Source organism: Hylobates moloch, unplaced genomic scaffold (assembly GCF_009828535.3).
Source record: "Hylobates moloch isolate HMO894 unplaced genomic scaffold, HMol_V3 SCAFFOLD_14, whole genome shotgun sequence".
In the NCBI taxonomy this organism is placed as follows: Eukaryota; Metazoa; Chordata; class Mammalia; order Primates; family Hylobatidae; genus Hylobates; species Hylobates moloch.
In genome coordinates this window covers 403,305-421,195 of record NW_026652289.1, presented here as the reverse complement: position 1 = coordinate 421,195, position 17,891 = coordinate 403,305, and the positions used below count along the sequence as shown (strand labels likewise).

At 46.7% G+C, this 17,891-nt stretch overlaps 1 protein-coding gene across 4 annotated transcripts in view; it reads right to left on the bottom strand.

Moving 5' to 3' along the window:
• MCM3AP (minichromosome maintenance complex component 3 associated protein) overlaps positions 1–17,891 on the bottom strand; it is a 49,953-nt gene that overhangs the window by 31,777 nt on the left and 285 nt on the right. Inside the window, exons 1-10 of one of the 4 annotated variants that reach the window (XM_032174554.2) lie at positions 17,790–17,885; positions 15,438–16,764; positions 14,988–15,211; positions 11,869–11,947; positions 11,365–11,509; positions 8,895–9,085; positions 6,231–6,370; positions 4,444–4,641; positions 3,604–3,872; positions 1,378–1,540 (exon numbers count right to left, since the gene is read on the bottom strand). In XM_032174554.2, the coding sequence (XP_032030445.1) occupies positions 1,378–1,540; positions 3,604–3,872; positions 4,444–4,641; positions 6,231–6,370; positions 8,895–9,085; positions 11,365–11,509; positions 11,869–11,947; positions 14,988–15,211; positions 15,438–16,656 (2,628 nt within the window). In that variant the 5' untranslated portion in view covers positions 16,657–16,764; positions 17,790–17,885. The other 3 variants (XM_058427626.1, XM_032174552.2, XM_032174556.2) reach the window with 3 other exon arrangements.

Sequence of the window (17,891 nt, the reverse complement as noted above, 5' to 3'; positions counted from 1 at the left end):
GCGAGACTCCATCTCTAAATAAATAAATAGTTATTAAAAATGGTCAACATTCTACTAACACTCAATCATCATGTAGACAACATTAACTATGTTTTATTTTATTTTTGTTTATTTTTTTTTTGAGAGGGTCTCTGTTGCCCAGGCTGGAGAGTGCAGATCTTGGCTTACTGCAGCCTCAACTTCCTGGGCTCAAGCGATCCTCCCACCTCAGCCTCCTGAGTAGCTGGGACTACAGGAGCATCCCACCACACCTGCCTGGCTGACTTTTTTTTAATTTTTAGTAGAGACAGGGCCTCCCCATGTTGCCCAGGCTGGCCTTGAACTCCTGAGCTCAAGCAATTCTCCCACCTCCCAAGGTGCCAGGATGACAGGTGTGAGCCAAAGCACCCAGCCAATATTAACTACAAGCGGCCAGTTGTGGAAAACCTTTTCATTTACTCCAGAATATCAGTTGTTTGGCAACCTGCAGCTCTGACAACAAGGAGCAAACCTGCAAAAGACCCTCTGACCGTGACATGACTGTGGGTTTAGTCACTGTTTACAGGAGGCCCTGATGTGTGACCAAAGAAATGACCTGGAGCCACAGATGGACCCAGGCAGGTCCTGAGATCTCCCAGGCAGCACCCTCCCCATGCTGTGGCCACTACGGGCTTGTGGCAAGGAATCCTGGCAGCCTCCTTGAAGCCGCTGCCAGAATGGGCAGCAGAGTGCGCGCGAGGTGAGGTGGCACTCTGTAGGGTGGGCCGCGGTCCTGATCACATCGCACTGAACGGAATCATGCAGGGCCTAGAACAGCAGGTGCTACAGGGGCTGCTCTGTCCTCATCCCCAAGTTCCATGGAACTGGAACAAAAGAACCGACTGGAAACCCCGAGACACAGAGTTTACTCTGCGCAAACCCCAGGAGAGGGACTGGCCTTCCCATTGTCTCTGCAACCCTAGCACACGGCAAAGCGCTGACACTGAGGCACCCACTGAAAGGAACTTAGCGCCATCAGCCTCACTCCAGAAACTTCGATTTAAAACACGAAGCATTTCAAAGTCAGAGATTTTGTGCGTATGATATGAGATTTTTGCTTTTTAGTTAGTTTTCATGGATGATGATAGTGCTGAATTCAATCTATGTTTTCCTAAAGAGATTTTTCTTATTTGAACCACAGAACAGTATTTTCCATCGCACAGCCTTTCCGGATGGTGACCAACAGTGATAATCCCTATAAAACAGGGCAACACCAGTAACCCCTTTGTGGGGCTGCTGCAAGGGTGACACAGCGTCAGCCTGAAACCTGCTTTGAAAAGCTTGGAATAGGAAAGCACTCAAATAGCACAAGAACCACCTGCTTTCTTCCAACTCTGCAGGCACAGCTCATGTACTCACCTGACTGAAGTAACAGTGTAAAAGACAAGCGTTCAGGTAAGAAGCTGACTGGACCAGTTTGAAAAATCTCACAAAATTATTACTGTTTAATGCAGCAAAAGCTTGAACAGCAAATTTCACCTCAGATGAGTTTCTAACAGCAGGATGGAACTGTTGTACTTCTCTGTTAATTAAAGGAGAGAAAAGGGGTTGGAATGTTATTTTTAATAAGACAAAATTTTCATGTAGATCTATCTGATAAATAATAGATTTCACTGACCAGATGCAGTGGCTCACGCCTGTAATCCCAAAACGTGGGGAGGCCAAGGTGGGAGGATCGTTTGAGCCCAGGAGGTTGAGGCTGCAGTGAGCTGTGATCGCATCACTGTACTCCAGCCTGGGTGACAGAGCAAGACCCTGTCTCAAGTAATAATGATACTGGATTTCAACCATGCTGAGAAGGAGGGTCTTATTGGTGAAATGTGCTTCATTTAACAATTGGTGAAATTGTTAAATTCATAGTTTACTAACTACCACGCTTGGGCTAGTTTGACAAAGGTTTCCTTCAAAACGATAATGAATAGAATAAACAAATTCAAAAAGCAATTTAGGAATCAGTTATCAAAAAGTTACTTTAAAGTAATGCCAATTGACTGTCAGCTGTGCTGGATGGTAAAGTCTAAAAAACAGAAAACTTAACCCTTTTTGTTTAGAAATGAATTGATTTTGACTGAATTATTCGTGACGGGGAACAAATGCTTGTCACGTAGAAAAAGACAATACAGCAATCTTTCATAAGCAGTTTAATTTTTTTTTTTTTGAGACAGAGTACTTGCTCTATCACCCAGGCTGGAGTGCAGTAGCCACAGTTCATTGCAGCCTCAACCTCCTGGCCTCAAGCAACCCTCTCATCTCAGCCTCCCAAAGTGCTGTGATAACAGGCCATGGGCCACCACACCTGGTCTTTTTTTTTTTTTTTTTTAAGAGATAGGGTCTTGCTTTGTCACCCAGACTGGAGTGCAGTGGCATGATCACAGCTTACTGCAGCTTTGACCTCCTGGGCTCAAGGGATCCTCCCACCTCAGCCTCCCCAGTAGCTGGAACTACAGGCACACATCACCACACCTGGTTAATTTTTTTTTTTTTTTTTGTAGAAGGGTCTCACCATGTTGCCCAGGCTATACAAGGCTTAATTTTAAAATTTAAAATCAGCCGGGCACGGAGGCTCATAACTGCAATCCCAGCACTTTGGGAGGCCGAGGCAGGTGGATCACCTGAGGTCAGGAGTTCCAGACAAGCCTGGCCAACAGGGCGAAACCCTGTCTCTACTAAAAATACGAAAAAATTAGGCGGGCATGGTGGTATGTGCCTGTAATCCCAGCTACTCAGGAGACTGAGGCAAGAGAATCACTTGAACCCGGGAGGTGGAGGTTGCAGTGAGCCGAGATTGCACTACTGTACTCCAGCCTGGGCAACAGAGCAGGACTCGGTCTCAAAAATAACATAACATAACATAATATAAAATAAAAATTTAAAATCAATCACACATCTAGATAATCTGTCACACAGTTCTTGAGGAAAATACAAAGCTAAAAAAAGAGAGGTTCGCCATTGATAGGGGAATCTTAGAACTAAAGGGGACACTGTCCACCATCAAGTCCAGCTTAACCACAAGCAGAGGGTCCACCACAAGCAGAGGGTCCACCACAAGCAGAGGGTCCACCATAAGCAGAGGGCCAGAGAGCTTGCCAGACTTCGCATGTAAGTGTCTAATTATGGATCAGACCAAGGTTTTACATTCATTCATTCTCACTACCCCATTCTTCGCATTTTTGTTTCACACAATGTTTTCCTCTCTTGTTACTTAGATCTTTGACAAAACTATCTGGCAACAGGGAACTGCTAACAAACCTGCAGGGCGCCTGGAACTCCCTCTCCTGGTTCACTCACCTGTCTCATGAGGAGGATCCCTCCCTCATTTTCTCACTGCTGAGGAGAAACCTTTTCAGAAATGAACATGTGGGACCTACATCAGATGTGCTGGTCTCAGGGCACACCCCCATCGCTCTTCCCCCAGCTCAGCCCAGCCGACTGCAAAGCCAGACCAAGGTCCTCTACTATCATCCCAACATCTGCTACCAGAGAGAATGCTGCACTATTGGCTACTGCCACTACTGAAAGCTCTCCTCCTGTTTAAAGCCTGCCTTTTCAGCCACCTTAGGACAACTTCTGGATGTGAAAATTCACCTTAGGATGTCTCCCTTGTTGAGACTGAGCAGAACGTTGTAGCCCTGGAACTCTGCTTCGCTGGCACAGAAGACGCCCTTGTTTCTCAGGTCCTGGTACATCTCCTTGAGGCTCTGCAGGCACTTGGTCATGTTCTCATTATTGATCTTGGCATCAAAGGAGGACATGGGCTCCTCACACATGAAGTGAGCACAGTGGATGTGAAACCGGGTGCACTTCTCAATCAGGGACACCGTCAGGGGGTCACAGAGGTGCTGCTGCGTGATATCCTGGCCACAGGCGAGGGGGAGGATCACACACACATTCCCATGCAAAGAGGCAACTGTGAGATGGATCATGCTACGACCTCAATTTCTCACTTTTCAATTTGAAACAAAGCCCATGATGCACATTTTAATATGACTTTGTAGTGACTTAAATAAAAGTCCTGGGGTTTTTTTTTTTTTTTTTTTTTTTTTTTGAGACAGAAGCCAGGCTGGAGTGCAGTGGTGTCATCTTGGCTCACCGCAACCTCCGCCTCCCAGGTTCAAGCAATTCTCCTGCTTCAGCCACTCGAGTAGCTGGGACTACAAGCGTGTGCCACCACGCCAAGCTAATTTTTGTATTTTTAGTAGAGACGGGGTTTCATCATGTTGGCCAGGCTGGTCTCGAACTCCTGACCTCAGGTGATCCAACCACCTGGGCCTCCCAGAGTGCTGGGATTACAGGCCTGAGCCACCACACCCGGCCCACAAAAGTACATTTTTGTTACAGATAAAATATATGACAGAGTAAAATAATCAGTTTGACTTTGGAATTTGCATGGATTTTTTTAGCATCCAGGTCGGAGGCAGCCAATACCTTCCGTATGCCACGCGTGCGGTTCCACACGAAGTCATACCAATCCCGCAGGCTGCCCTCCTTCTGGTCCATGATCTGGGTCACCAGGTAGTCCATGGTCCTGCTGAGCACTGGCAAGGGCCGCAGCTCGTGGGGCAGGGGCTCCTCCTGATCCGCCGAGGACCGACTGTACTCTTTCACGGCCGCTGCGTGGTCCACCTAGAGACATGAAGCCGAGACAGGCTGCCCATGTGGCACACCTTGGGCCAGGCATAGTTATGCCTGAAAATGAGGGGGGGAAATCACATACACACCCACACAAGATCAGTATTTGAGAATCTATTTTTTCAACATAAAATTTCTGTTAAAAAGTGACAATCAAAATTCAAAGACAAATTGAGAAATTTGATTCTGGCAAATATGACAAGGAGTTAAGATACGAGTGCGTCATGACAAACAGGAGGAATGTTAAGTGAAGGCACATCTGCCAGCCTCCAAAGCAGAGAAGACGGGACAGGGAAGGGCTTCAAGCATTTAAAAGGTCTCAGGCCTGCTCACACACCAGATTAAGTCTACACAGAGCAGAAGTGAAACAGAGACAGGCGGTGAGGACTGCTGAGGGCACAGCATCAGGGGCCGGCTGCCCACCTGGGGCCTGGAGCCGCATCTCCCACCTCAAAAGGAGGCTGAAGACGTGGCCAAGGGAAGAGGCAGAGATGTACACAGGACAAGGCCCCGGGCATGTGCCTCTCCTGGGCAGGGGCCCTACAGTGACATGAGTTGCTGGGCTGGGGACCCCACACCAGGCGACGGGTGTATAACGCCACCAGCCAGGAAGAGGAGGAGAAGCCCATAAGCAAAATTCACAAAGTCCAAAAGGATCTATATTGGTGCAGCTTTCTGGGGAAATAATTTGGGAAGATACATTGATAATGTTCAGGAAAGGTCATACCCTCTGATGCAGTAATTTAACTCTTAGGATCTGAAGAAAATAATCTAAATACCAGAGAAGCATTACATACAAGATGCCAAACAATATTAATAGAACTAAAAATTTAGAAACAGCCTATCTACTAATGGTAAAAATGCAGAGTTTTGACAGAGCTACTAATAAAATAATATGCTATCATTTTCACATGCTCATAGTTTACCCTAACAAAGGAAAATGTTCGTGACATAATTTTAAGTGGAAAAGATACACATAAAATTGTGTCTAGAGCATCATCTCGAATGTGTAAAACATAAGCATAGAAACAGACAGGAATAAGATCATAAAAAGAAAAAAGTTAGCCGGATGTGGTGGCTCACGCCTGTAATCCCAGCACTTTGGGAGGCGGAGATGGGCAGATCATTTGAGCTTAGGAGTTCGGGACCAGCCTGGGCAACACAGCAAAACCCCATTGCTGCAAAAAATAAAACAGTAACTGGGTGTGGTGGAGCATGCCTGTAATCCCAGCTACTCTGTAAGCTGAGTGAGAGGATCACCTGAGCCTGGGAAGTTGAGGCTGTAGTGAGCCATGACTGGACCACTGCGCTTCAGCCTAGGTGACAGAGTGAGACCCTGTCTCAAAAAAAAAAAAAAAAATTTGAAAAACAACTTTATTTAAAATAACTTGCATCTATACCTTATCATGTATAGGTACCAATTACAGAGTTAACATCTCACAATGCAAAACAGCTTAATATGATTGTTAATAGCACAAATACCCAATACCGTCTAAAACAAACACCCAAATCAAGTATGTACAGAAATGACAAAAGCAGCCCCGTCCCCTGCCCACACTCCACGGGGAGATGCAGGGCTCTACCTGGTCAGTCCCTGGGACCACTTCAAACACGCTCAGCTGGCTACGGGTCTCCCGCATGTACCTCTCCTTCTCAGGACACATATCCAGGCAGGTGCCAACAAAAGTCCTCGCTTTGTCCAGATCGGTTCTCTTCACCCGAGCTAAATGACGTCAAGTAAAAGGTAAGAATGCACCACATGGTTAGCACGAACCTACAGAAGTGTATTCTCATAATGATAAAAAGAAATTAAAACTTAAAACACACACATTACAAAAGAAAAGAAAAATATTTGTAAAACTCGGAGCCTCAAAGAAAGAGGACTTACAGTCTATTCTGCCAGGCAGTGGGACATCAAAGCTCCCAAAGACCCCTGAGTCCACCTCTTTCTAACAGTCACAGACCCTCACTGCAGACTAAGAGAAAGACCGCCGAGTCCACCTCTCCAACAGTCACAGACCCTCACTGCAGATAAAAGCAGGGGAGTGTCCTCACTTTCAGCCAGAGTTTTCTAACTCCTGTAATGACCTCAATGACAAAAAATCATGGTGCAGGATGTTTACTAAAAGGATTGACTTGTAACAACTGCAAATATTCAACATATATCACTATTCTAAATCTCTGTCTCAGTATTCACCATGACTTTAATTTAAGAATTATATAATGGAAGTTAACTGGGTTCTTACTTGAATAAGTAAACTGCTATGATTACACTTAAATAGTTACAAATGTAGCTTGCAAGTAAAAGGAAATGCAACAGCTTCACAACTCAAAATATATACTTCTTGTTTTCATTTTGAAAAATTCTAATACCTGGGCCAGGCCTGGTGGCTCACACCTGTAATCCCAGCACTTTGGGAGGCCAAGACTGGCAGATCACCTGAGGTCGGGAGTTCAAGACCAGCCTGACCAACATGGAGAAACCCCATCTCTACTAAGAATACAAAAATTAGCCAGGCGTGGTGGCACATGCCTGTAGTCCCAGCTACTCAGGAGGCTGAGGCAAGAGAATCACTTGAACCTGGGAGGCGGACGTAGCAGTGAGCTGAGGTTGCACCACTGTACTCCAGCCTGGGTAACAGAGCAAGACTCCATCTCGAGGAAAAAAAAAAAAAAAAAGAAAAATTCTAATACCTAATAATAATTTTATTTCGAATATAAAAACCACCATATCAATTATATGATGTATGATGGCAGCTTTTATTACTATATATTACTATATTAAGGAAACATGGTGATTATTCAAATTATCCACAGCTTTTTAAAAAAGGAAACTCCTGGCCGGGCGTGGTGGCTCACGCCTGTAATCCCAGCACTTTGGAAGGCTGAGGCGGGCGGATCACGAGGTCAAGAGATCAAGACCATCCTGGCTAACACGGTGAAACCCTGTCTCTACTAAAAATACAAAAAATTAGCCGGGCGAGGTGGCAGGCGCCTGTAGTCCCAGCTACGCAGGAGGCTGAGGCAGGAGAATGGCGTGAACCCCAGGGAGGCGGAGCCTGCAGTGAGCCGAGATTGCGCCACTGCACTCCAGCCTGGGTGAAAGAGCGAGACTCCGTCTCAAAAAAAAAAAAAAAAAAAAAAAAAAAGGAAACTCCTATAGCTGATTCGTTTTTTTTTTGTTCTTGAGATGGAGTTTCACTCTTGTTGCCCAGGCTGGGGTACAATGGCACAATCTCAGATCACCACAACCTCAGCCTCCCGGGTTCAAGCCATTCTCCTGCCTCAGCCTCCCAAGTAGCTGGCATTACAGGCATGTGCCACCACGCCCGGCTAATTTTGTCTTTTTAGTAGAGACGGGGTTTTTCCATGTGGGTCAGGCTGGTTTTGAACTCCTGACCTCAGGTGATCCACCAGCCTCGACCTCCTAAAGTGCTGGGATTACAGGCGTGAGCCACCATGCCCAGCATTTTTTTTTTTCTTTGAGACAGAATCTCACCCTGTCGTCCAGGCTGGAGTGCAGTGGCACAATCTCGGCTCACTGTAACCTCCGCCTCGCCAGTTCAAGTGATTCTCCTGCCTCAGCCTCCCAGGTAGCTGGGACTACAGGTGCACACCACTGCACCCAGCTTGCTTACTTATTTATTTATTGTAGAGTTGGGGGTTTTGCCATGTTGGCCAGGCTAGTCTTGAACTCCTGACCTCAGGTGGTCCACATGCCTCAGCCGCCCAAAGTGCTGGGATTACAGGCGTGAGCCACCATGCCCAACCCGGCTGAAATTTAAGAGAAAAAAATTGGCAAAGAGAAGTACCTGTGTTTTTTCCTTTTATTTTTGGTCCCTGCATATATTTTTAGGGTTAATGGAATACTTACTTTTTAGTAGGTAATACATTCACACAGTTCAACATCGTAACAGTGTAAGGATGCCCTGTCCAAGATGGAGCACTCCACCATAACCTCTGCCCTTCAGAATCCCGCTCCCTCTACAGACAGGTGCCCGTTCTTTTGCATCCTCCCACTACTATTTTATACATACATTAGCAAACATATTTGCACATATATGTACACATACACGCAACACTCACTCCAAGAAGACTGGCAGACCATGAAGATCAGACACAGCACACCAGAGGCCCTGAGACTCAACAGCAATAGAGCCCAGTGGAAAGGAGTTGCTCCCGCCCTGATGGCACCCAAGACGACGACCTCACCAGGCCCCTAGAGCCTCTGCCACCAAGTGCCATACCTTGCCGCATGATCCTGTCTCTCTGGTCAAGCAGGCGGTACTTCTCCTTGGATGTCTCAGCCACGGTGCCTATCAGGGTACTGAGGGAGAGCACACATGGCCCGAGGCCCTCGGAGCCCTCGGAGGCTGAGTCAAAAGAGTCTCCCTCGAATTGGTGGGCCTTTAGAAGACTTGGCTTCTTCACTGGAGAGCTATAAAGTAAACACCACACTGAGGGCCCTCGTAGCAGGAAGGCCTTTAGAGCATTTTCATTTCTGAACACGTCCCCTCATCTTTCAAGATTTTCTGGTCCTCTAAAGCTGAGAAACTACAAGCACTGAAATGAGATGAGTTTTGTTAAGGATGGTAATGAGCACAAAAGCGTTACTCACATTATTCACTGACTTTAATATAATTTTGAAATATTTCATACTTTTGAAAAACAAAATAGCCTGGGCAACATAGGGAGACCCCATCTCTACAAAAAATTTAAAAATCAGCCAGGCATGGTGGCATGTGCCTGTAGTCCCAGCTACTCGGGAGGCTGGGGTGAGAGGATTGCTTGAGCCTGGCAGGTGGAGGTTGCAGTGAGCTGAGATTACACTGCTGCTCTCCAGCCTGGGTGACAGAGTGAGGCTCTAACTTACCATCCCCTGAAAAAAAAAAAAGATAGGCTCATTTAAACAGCTAAAATGAACACTTACTGATTTCTATCTCGAAGAATTAAATTCAGCATGAAAAAATTCTTTAATATCATAAGGAAATATTATGCCTACATGTTTTAAAACAGAAATTATTTTGGTAGAAGAACATACTAAAAGGAATCAGGCGTTCTCTCTCAGCTTCCCCATTTTCTAGCTTTCATCATTTTCTGAACTTGAATGTCAAAGATTATGTCAAACCAGCAACTAAACTGCTCATCACAAAACGGGAAGTGAGGAAAACACATTGGCCAAAAGATGAAAAGATGGATTCAGCTGGAGATCTGTCAAAGTAGGCCTGGTGTGAAAAGCAAAAGCCTTTGAGAACAGAGTTCCCCAGATAGACAAGGTAGCCAGGGAACTTCACATCACGTGCCGGCTAACACAACTAACATGGCCGACCGTGTCTGCTTCACTGTGATAAGCTGCACCTGCAAAAAGTCATGCTGCCCTTCCTTTAGGAGACAGCTTTTTTTTTTTTTTTGACATGGGAGTCTCACTCTGTCGCCCAGGCTGGAGTGCAGTGGCATGATCTCGGCTCACTGCAAGCTCCGCCTCCCAGGTTCATGCCGTTCTCCTGCCTCGGCCTCGCGAGTAGCTGGGACTACAGGCGCCCGCCACCATGCCCAGCTAATATTTTGTATTTTTAGTAGAGACGGGGTTTCACCATGTTAGCCAGGATGGTCTCGATCTCCTGACCTCATGATCCGCCCGCCTTGGCCTCCCAAAGTGCTGGGATTACAGGCGTGAGCCACTGCGCCCGGCCAGGAGACAGCTCTTTAGAAAAAAAAAAAAAAAAAAAGTCATGCTGGAAACTGCTGAAAGTGATTATTAGAAATGCATGGTTTGGCCGGGCATGCATCTCTAGTCAGGAGTTCAAGACTAGCCTGGCCAACATGGTGAAATCCCATCTCTACTAAAAATACAAAAATATTAGCTGGGCGTGGTGAAGCACGCCTGTAATCTCAGCTACTAGGGAGGCTAAGGCAGGAGAATTTCTTGAACCCAGGAGGCAGAGGTTTCAGTGAGCCAAGATTGCGCCACTGAACTCCAACCTGGACAACAAAGCGAGACTCTGTCTCAAAAAAAAAAAGCAATGCATGGTTTATTACAGCCAGTTAAATGTCTTGAGGGAAAAAGTTATTGCTTATACATTTATATGTCAAGTGGAACTGCACTTAACTGCAGTGGGATTCAGGACAAGTTAGATGAGCAAGGAGATTTGCTACTACAATCCTGTGAGGCAGGCAGCGACCCGCCACAGGGCGCCAGCCTGCGTGTGTCCCACAGAGCAGGCACTCTGTTCAAGGACAGAAGTTCTGCTGTCCTAAGTGAGCAGCCTCCCCTGGATCTCCTGTAGCTGCAGCTGAAAGGTCTACACCAGCTATAACAACTATGTGATGAGACTCTCCCATAGAAAATGCCAAGATGGAAACAAGAAAAAAAGGCCAGCCCCAAAGGAAGGCTTTCTCAGCAACCTTGGCCCTAGGGTATGTGAGAACAAGACAGGACAGAATCAATGCTCTCCACCATCTCTGCAGCTGGCAGTTACCAGTGTCAGAAAATTCTCTCTTCTGGCTGGGACCACCAGCCCCACAGAGACCCACCTCCTCACGGCCCATGCTGGCAGGAGGGGCAGAGCCCCTGCCCCTCCACCCCCAACCATCCCTGGCAACTGGCTTTTGTCTCCTCACCACTCCCCACAGTCTTGCACCCTGACTCAGGTGTCGCTGTAGGGTGCCATTTCCTGGTCCTTCCCGAGTAAGGTCATTAGGAGGGACCGATCCCACCTTTTATTCAGGAGGCTGCTAGCACCAGCCCTCCCTGCGGCCTTGCCAAGAGGAGAGTGCTGAAAGGGTGCATCCTCTGTGCTCGGGCTGACTTCACCGTCACCTGGTTTCTTCTCCTTCAGGGAAAAGGGTTTCTTATTGGGGCCTGTGGACACAGGAGGCAGAAAAGAGTTTATGCAATCACAGATCACCTGGTACTGGATTTTTTCACTCTGTTTCTAAGAAAGTAATATTATTTTCATTGTCACAGGAGGTTAGAGAAGAGCCCAAGGAAATAACTGTGAGATGCAAACCCACTCAGAGCCAGCCTCCTCCACTGGCTGGGGAAAGGGCTCATGCTCAAAGGGTTTGGACCAAGAGCAGGAGAAACTGCAAAGAGGGCCATGCACAATGGCTCATGCCTGTAATCCCAAGATCAGACTGGGCAACATAGCGAGATCTTGTCTCTATTAAATAAATAAAAATAATTTTTTAAAAAAGTGAAAAGACTAATTGAAAACTCACTTATTTTCTTCCTGTGCCAAAAGATAGCCATGTCTTTATGCAGACTTTTCCCCTTCTTTCTAGCCAGGGCTGCAGATGCCTAGAAAACAGTCCACAACCACCAAGTGTGAGTGTATCAGGAAACCAAAGGAAATGGGATTGAAAACTCAAACGCAGTAAGCACGACAGACCATTCAAAGGCACCAGGAGCCCCTGTCCTTTGCACGACAGTGATTTCTTCACCCACACGTCTGCTGACTGCATGGTCTCTGGCTGTGGCAGTGGCAGCAGCAGTATTCATCTGCTTTACCTGTCTCACAAGCATGTATTTGCTCTTTCCCCTTTTTTTTTTTTTTGAGACAGAGTCTCACTCTGTCACCCAGGCTGGAGTGCGGTGGTGAGATCTCGGCTTACTGCAAGCTCCACCTCCAGGGTTCATGCATTCTCCAGCCACCTGAGGAGCTGGACCTACAGGGGCCCGCCACCACACCCGGCTAATTTTTCGTATTTGTAGTAGACACGGGGTTTCACTGTGTTAGCCAGGATGGTCTTGATCTCCTGACCTCAGGTAATCCGCCCACCTCGGCCTCCCAAAGTGCTGGGATTACAGGCGTGAGCCACCGCGCCCGGCCCCTTTTTTTTAATTAACAACTTTGCTTCACAGAACTCACAAACTTGGCCTTGTTGGCATTTGGTGAGATGATTCTCACCAGCTGATCACATATACAGAAACAGAAAGTTTGCCAAGTCACAATTAAGCACAAAAGGGAGCTGCAGAATAACAAACATGGGATGCCACTTACCACAGAAACCCAACCACATGTTAGTCTCCTTGTAGATACACTCATAAAAATGTCTAGAAAAATACACACCACACTAGTTAACTGGACTGCTCCTGAGTAACCGGAGAGATGAGGATGTTCAGTTTTGTCTGTATCAATGAATTGTTTATAAAGGCAAATCTATTTACATATTAGTTATGTCATAAAATATTTAAGGTTCAGCTGGGAAAATAAGCACATTGCAATAGGCAAAAAATAACTGTAAAAACAAAAGCGGGGCTGGGCACGGTGGCTCATGCCTGTTACCCCAGCACTTTGGGAGGTGGAGGTGGGAGGATCACTTGGGCCCAGGAGTTTAGGACCAGCCTGGGCCACATAGTGAAACTTCATCTCAAAAAAAATAATAATAATAATAAAATAATAAAATAAATAATAGTAATAAATAATAAAAACAAGGCCAGGCATGGTGGCTCACACCTGTAATCCCAGCACTTTGGGAGGCCAAGGTGCATGGATCACTGAGGTCAGGAGTTTGAGACCAGCCTGGCCAACGTGGTGAAACCCCATCTCCACTAAAAATACAAAAATTAGCCAGGCATAGTGGTGCGCACAGAATCCCAGCTACTTGAGAAGCTGAGGGAGGAGAATCGCTTGAACTGGAACGGTAAAGGTTGAAGTGAGCCAAGATTGCACCACTACACTACAGCCTGGGCGACAGAGCAAAGCCCCGTCTCAAAAACAACAACAACAACAACAACAACAAAAATGAGAGCCGGTACAATGACTCAGGTCTGTAATCCCAACACTTTGGGAGGCTAAGGCAGGAGGACAGCTTGAGGCCAGGAGTTCGAGACCTGCCTGAGCAACGTAGTAAGACCCCATGTCTACAAATGTAAAAATAAAAACTTTTTTTAATTTAAAAAATTAAAACTAAAAACAAATTAGGATTACCATATGACCCAGCAATTCCAATCCTAAGAATATACCCCAAAAAACTGAAAGCAGGGACTCAGATAAGTCATATGCCAATAAACATTATTCACAATAGCCAAAATGTAGAAACAACCCGTCCGTCAATAGATGAATCAACAAAACGTAGTCCATCCACTCAATGTAGTATCATTCACTTTATAAATTTATACTTTATAAATCCCTATAGAACGTAATTTTGTCTATGAGAATACTCAGAAAAAACCATGAAGATACAAAGCTATATAACATGAGCAGTCCACGTTCCCTGCACCCTAGAAAGTATTATGCATACATTTAGGCCGGGCGCAGTGGTTCACGCCTGTAATCCCAGCACTTTGGGAGGCCGAGGCAAGCAGATCATGAGGTCAGGAGATCGAGACCATCCTGGCTAACACAGTGAAAGCCCGTCTCTACGAAAAATACAAAAAAATTAGCCGGGTGTGGTGGTGGGCGCCTGCAGTCCCAGCTACTCTGGAGGCTGAGCCAGGAGAATGGCGTGAACCCAGGAGGTGGAGCTTGCAGTGAGCCAAGATCATGCCACTGCACTCCAGCCTGGGTGACAGAGCAAGACTCCATCTCAAAAAAATAAATAAATAAAAAGTATTATGCATACATTTAAAGTCAGGATACAAACCCAGTGCTTCAAAGCAGTTATCTCTAGAGGATAGAATGACAAGGGGAATTTCACTTTTTCTTTTTTTTTTTTTTTTTGAGACGGAGTCTGGCTCTGTCACACAGACTGGAGTGCAGTGGCACGAACTCGGCTCACTGCAACCACCGCCTCCCAGATTCAAGCAATTCTCCTGCCTCAGCCTCCCGAGTAGCTGGTATTACAGGCGTGAGCCACCACATCCGGCTAATTTTTTGTATTTTTAGTAGAGATGGGGTTTCACCGTGTTAGCCAGGATGGTCTGGATCTCCTGACCTCATGATCCGCCCACCTCGGCCTCCCCAAGTGCTGGGATTACAAGCGTGAGCCACTGCGCCCGGCCAATTTCACTTTTTCTGTATTGTTTGAACGTTTACAGTGATCATCTTCTATGACCAAATAAAACAAAAACAAAACCAAAAAACCCAACTTCCAAAAGTACTATGTGGTTAGAGCCTTTCGGAAGAATTTCTGAATTTCTAAAGCCTTTCAGAAGAATTTCACTTCATGGGAACAGCTCTCCCAGCATTTCTAGAGTACTATATTCTGTAGGGACCTAGAATACTCCAAGTTATGAAATAAAAAGTACTATCCCATCCTATGCTAATAAGATATTTGAGTACTTTCCCTATATTATAGTAAGCAAACAACTGATGGACCAAAAAAAAAAACAAAACAGGTTTTAAAGTGACAAGGTTCAAATCTAGGGTAACAAATGGCAAGATGGGAGTACTCACATGATCAAAGAAATGTACCACTGCAAGCTTTTTGCTGCGCCTGGTAAAGACGCGCTGCACTTTAGCAATTTTGCCAAAATGGTTCTCCAGAATGGTCCTGTCATTGAGGTAGTCGGGGATGTTCTTGCACTGGATGGCTGTGACTTCAGAGGGAGACAAGCCCCCAAGACTGTCTGTGCTCTCGCTTCTGTTACTCTGACGCGCCGGAGTTCCTCTTAGAGAATCTAGGGGTTGAGAATGGACACTTAAACCATCAGATGTTTCCAACAACAGGAGGCACCGTGTCAAAGCAGAGGAAATTTTCACAGATGTAAGACCTGCTCTGTATGACATGTTAGAGTCCCTAATGTTTATGGGAGATTTATCTGAAAAATCAAGCTAACACCCAGAGAAACGTATTGAAAACCTGCCAGCAGGATTTACTCTATGTGCTACATTTTCAGAGCTCACCTTCTTTCTTCTCTCTACTTTCAGCTTCTTCCTCTTTATTCACACCTGGAATCCGGGAAGGTGCCAGGACAGACTGACTCCCTCCTGGGATAGCCATGTGGTCACTTTCTGCAGACTCAACAAAGCCAATTTCCTTTTTGGCCTCCTTGTTGCCCAGACGACCTACTTCCTTATTGCTTTTGAAAACATCCTGTATCGTCCGACCAAATAAAGTACCTCCCCGGGGTCGATTCAGGCGGACAGGTCGTTTGTCTGGAGGATGATCGCCCCGGGACAGAGGATCCGAATCTTCTGCTGTCTCGTGGCCATGTCTCCTTGGGGAGCGATCCTGGTCCTCCTTTCTTTTCAGTCCTTTCATTAGGCTGGGAAGTGGTTCCACCTGGGAAACAGCTTCTTCGCACCCCTGCCTGACACCTGCTTTGCTGGCCTGGAAAGGTTCGCCCAAAACCGCAGATGACACAGGGAAGCTACTGAAGCTATTCTGAGAACTTCCAAATATTGACTTAGGTCCTCTCTTCTCTTCCTCTACATTTTGGTTTGACAAAGCAGGGGTAAAGGCAGATAATGAATTATTACTACTAACAGGTTTTGAAAAGGTAAAATTTGAATTGGTAGCTGAACTACTTGTTACTTGAGGAAAAGAGAAAGGGGCCAGGCCTCCAGGTGCACTACTAATTGGCTGGGAAAATGTGAAAAACCCAGAAGCAATTTGGCTCTGGGTTTTCTCTGGCTCAGATTCAGCCCCCAGTATTGGTTTGAACACTGCATTTTCCAGAGGTTTAAAGCTGAATTCTGTTTTCCCAAAACCAGAGTTCACTATTTCTCCAGCTTCTTGTCCAAAAGCAGAAGTGCTTGGGAAAGCCCCAACACTGGTGGGTGATTTAAAACTAAATCCTGGGTTTCCCAGCATAGATGAACTTGAAGGCCCAGAGGTAGCCACAAAGGTGGAAGTGTGCTCAAGTCCAGAAAAGGGTCCAACAGTTGAGGTTTGGGTGAACCCTAATGTTTGCACTGAAGAGGAATGACTTACTCCAGAAGACGCTGGAAAGCTGGATACCTGTGAAAATCCCGAGCTCTTCCCAGATAAGGTACTGTTTTGTCCAAAAAGAGAAGGTTGACCAAATCGAAATGGCGGCTTAGATGGAAGTGTTCCCACATTACTAGAAGACGCTGAAAAAGCACTAGGCTGCTGCCCACTGAAAGGATTAGTTGGGTTCATCTTCTGCTCCAATTATTAGAAGGTAATTAAGTATTACGTGTACAAAATTAATTGGCTTCCTGAAACAGCCTGTAGCACTAGGGAGTTCCCCTTCGTCTTTAGAACAAGCTGAAAGACAAAAATTCAGATCATCATAGCTATGTTCTGCTACAAGACTAAGAAAAGAGTTTTTGAACACTGTCATACTAAAAGGATAACCATTTCTTTTTTTTTTTGAGACGGAGTCTTGCTCTGTCACCCAGGCTGGAGTGCAGTAGCGCAATCTCGGCTCACTGCAAGCTCCGCCTCCCGGGTTCACGCCATTCACCTGCCTCAGCCTCTCCGAGTAGCTGGGACTACAGGCGCCCGCCACCACGCCCGGCTAATTTTTTGTATTTGTTTAGTAGAGACGGGGTTTCACCGTGGTCTCGATCTCCTGACCTCGTGATCCGCCCGCTTCGGCCTCCCAAAGTGCTGGGATTACAAGCGTGAGCCACCGCGCCCGGCCAAGGATAACTATTTCAAAGGCAGGCAAAGGGTTATTATTTTCTGAGCGCCAACAGGTTATTTTGTTGGAGGGTGGGGTAGAGAGTGGTACAAATAATTACATTGTTACAGAGGTTTAAAGCGTGATCCTTGAAGATTAAAAAAAAAAAACGAATCTTTTTACTGAGTTAGTAAATTCATGAAAAACCTCCATTGGCAGTAAGAAAATGAATGCCGTTCCACCTTACAACTTAGAGACGAATTTCTCCTGACTTCCTCCAATCCCTACAGCCGGAGAAATTCAATGTAACGCTGTCAAAACCTTAGCGTTTCGGGATCTCCTCCCACCTGGCTTCCCTCGGAGCGGCTGGAGCGCTAAGCACTTTCTCACATTCCTTTATCGCGCCCTGGAGACCACCCTCGAGGGGGCTGGAAGGGCGAGGGCGCTGCCACGAAGCTGAGGCCTCTCGGCGGGGACGGCGTGCCCGGGGAGCCTAATCTTCCACCCAGCACAGCCCGAAACGGCGGAGGCCGCGCGCTGGGCCCAGGCCGGCCTGGCCACTGTCCCGCCCCGGGCTCGCCGGCGCCGCAACGCTCCGTTAGCGACGATGTGGAGGCCCGGGCGCGCCGAGCTGCGTTGGGGAAGGAAACGGCGCCCCCACGCTCACCGTCTTGCCCCAGGACCCCGAGGCCCGCGCTGCCCTCTGGCCCCTCGGAAGGACTAGAGGCGCAAGCACAGGCTGCTGCCCTAACACTCAGCGCTGCGCACC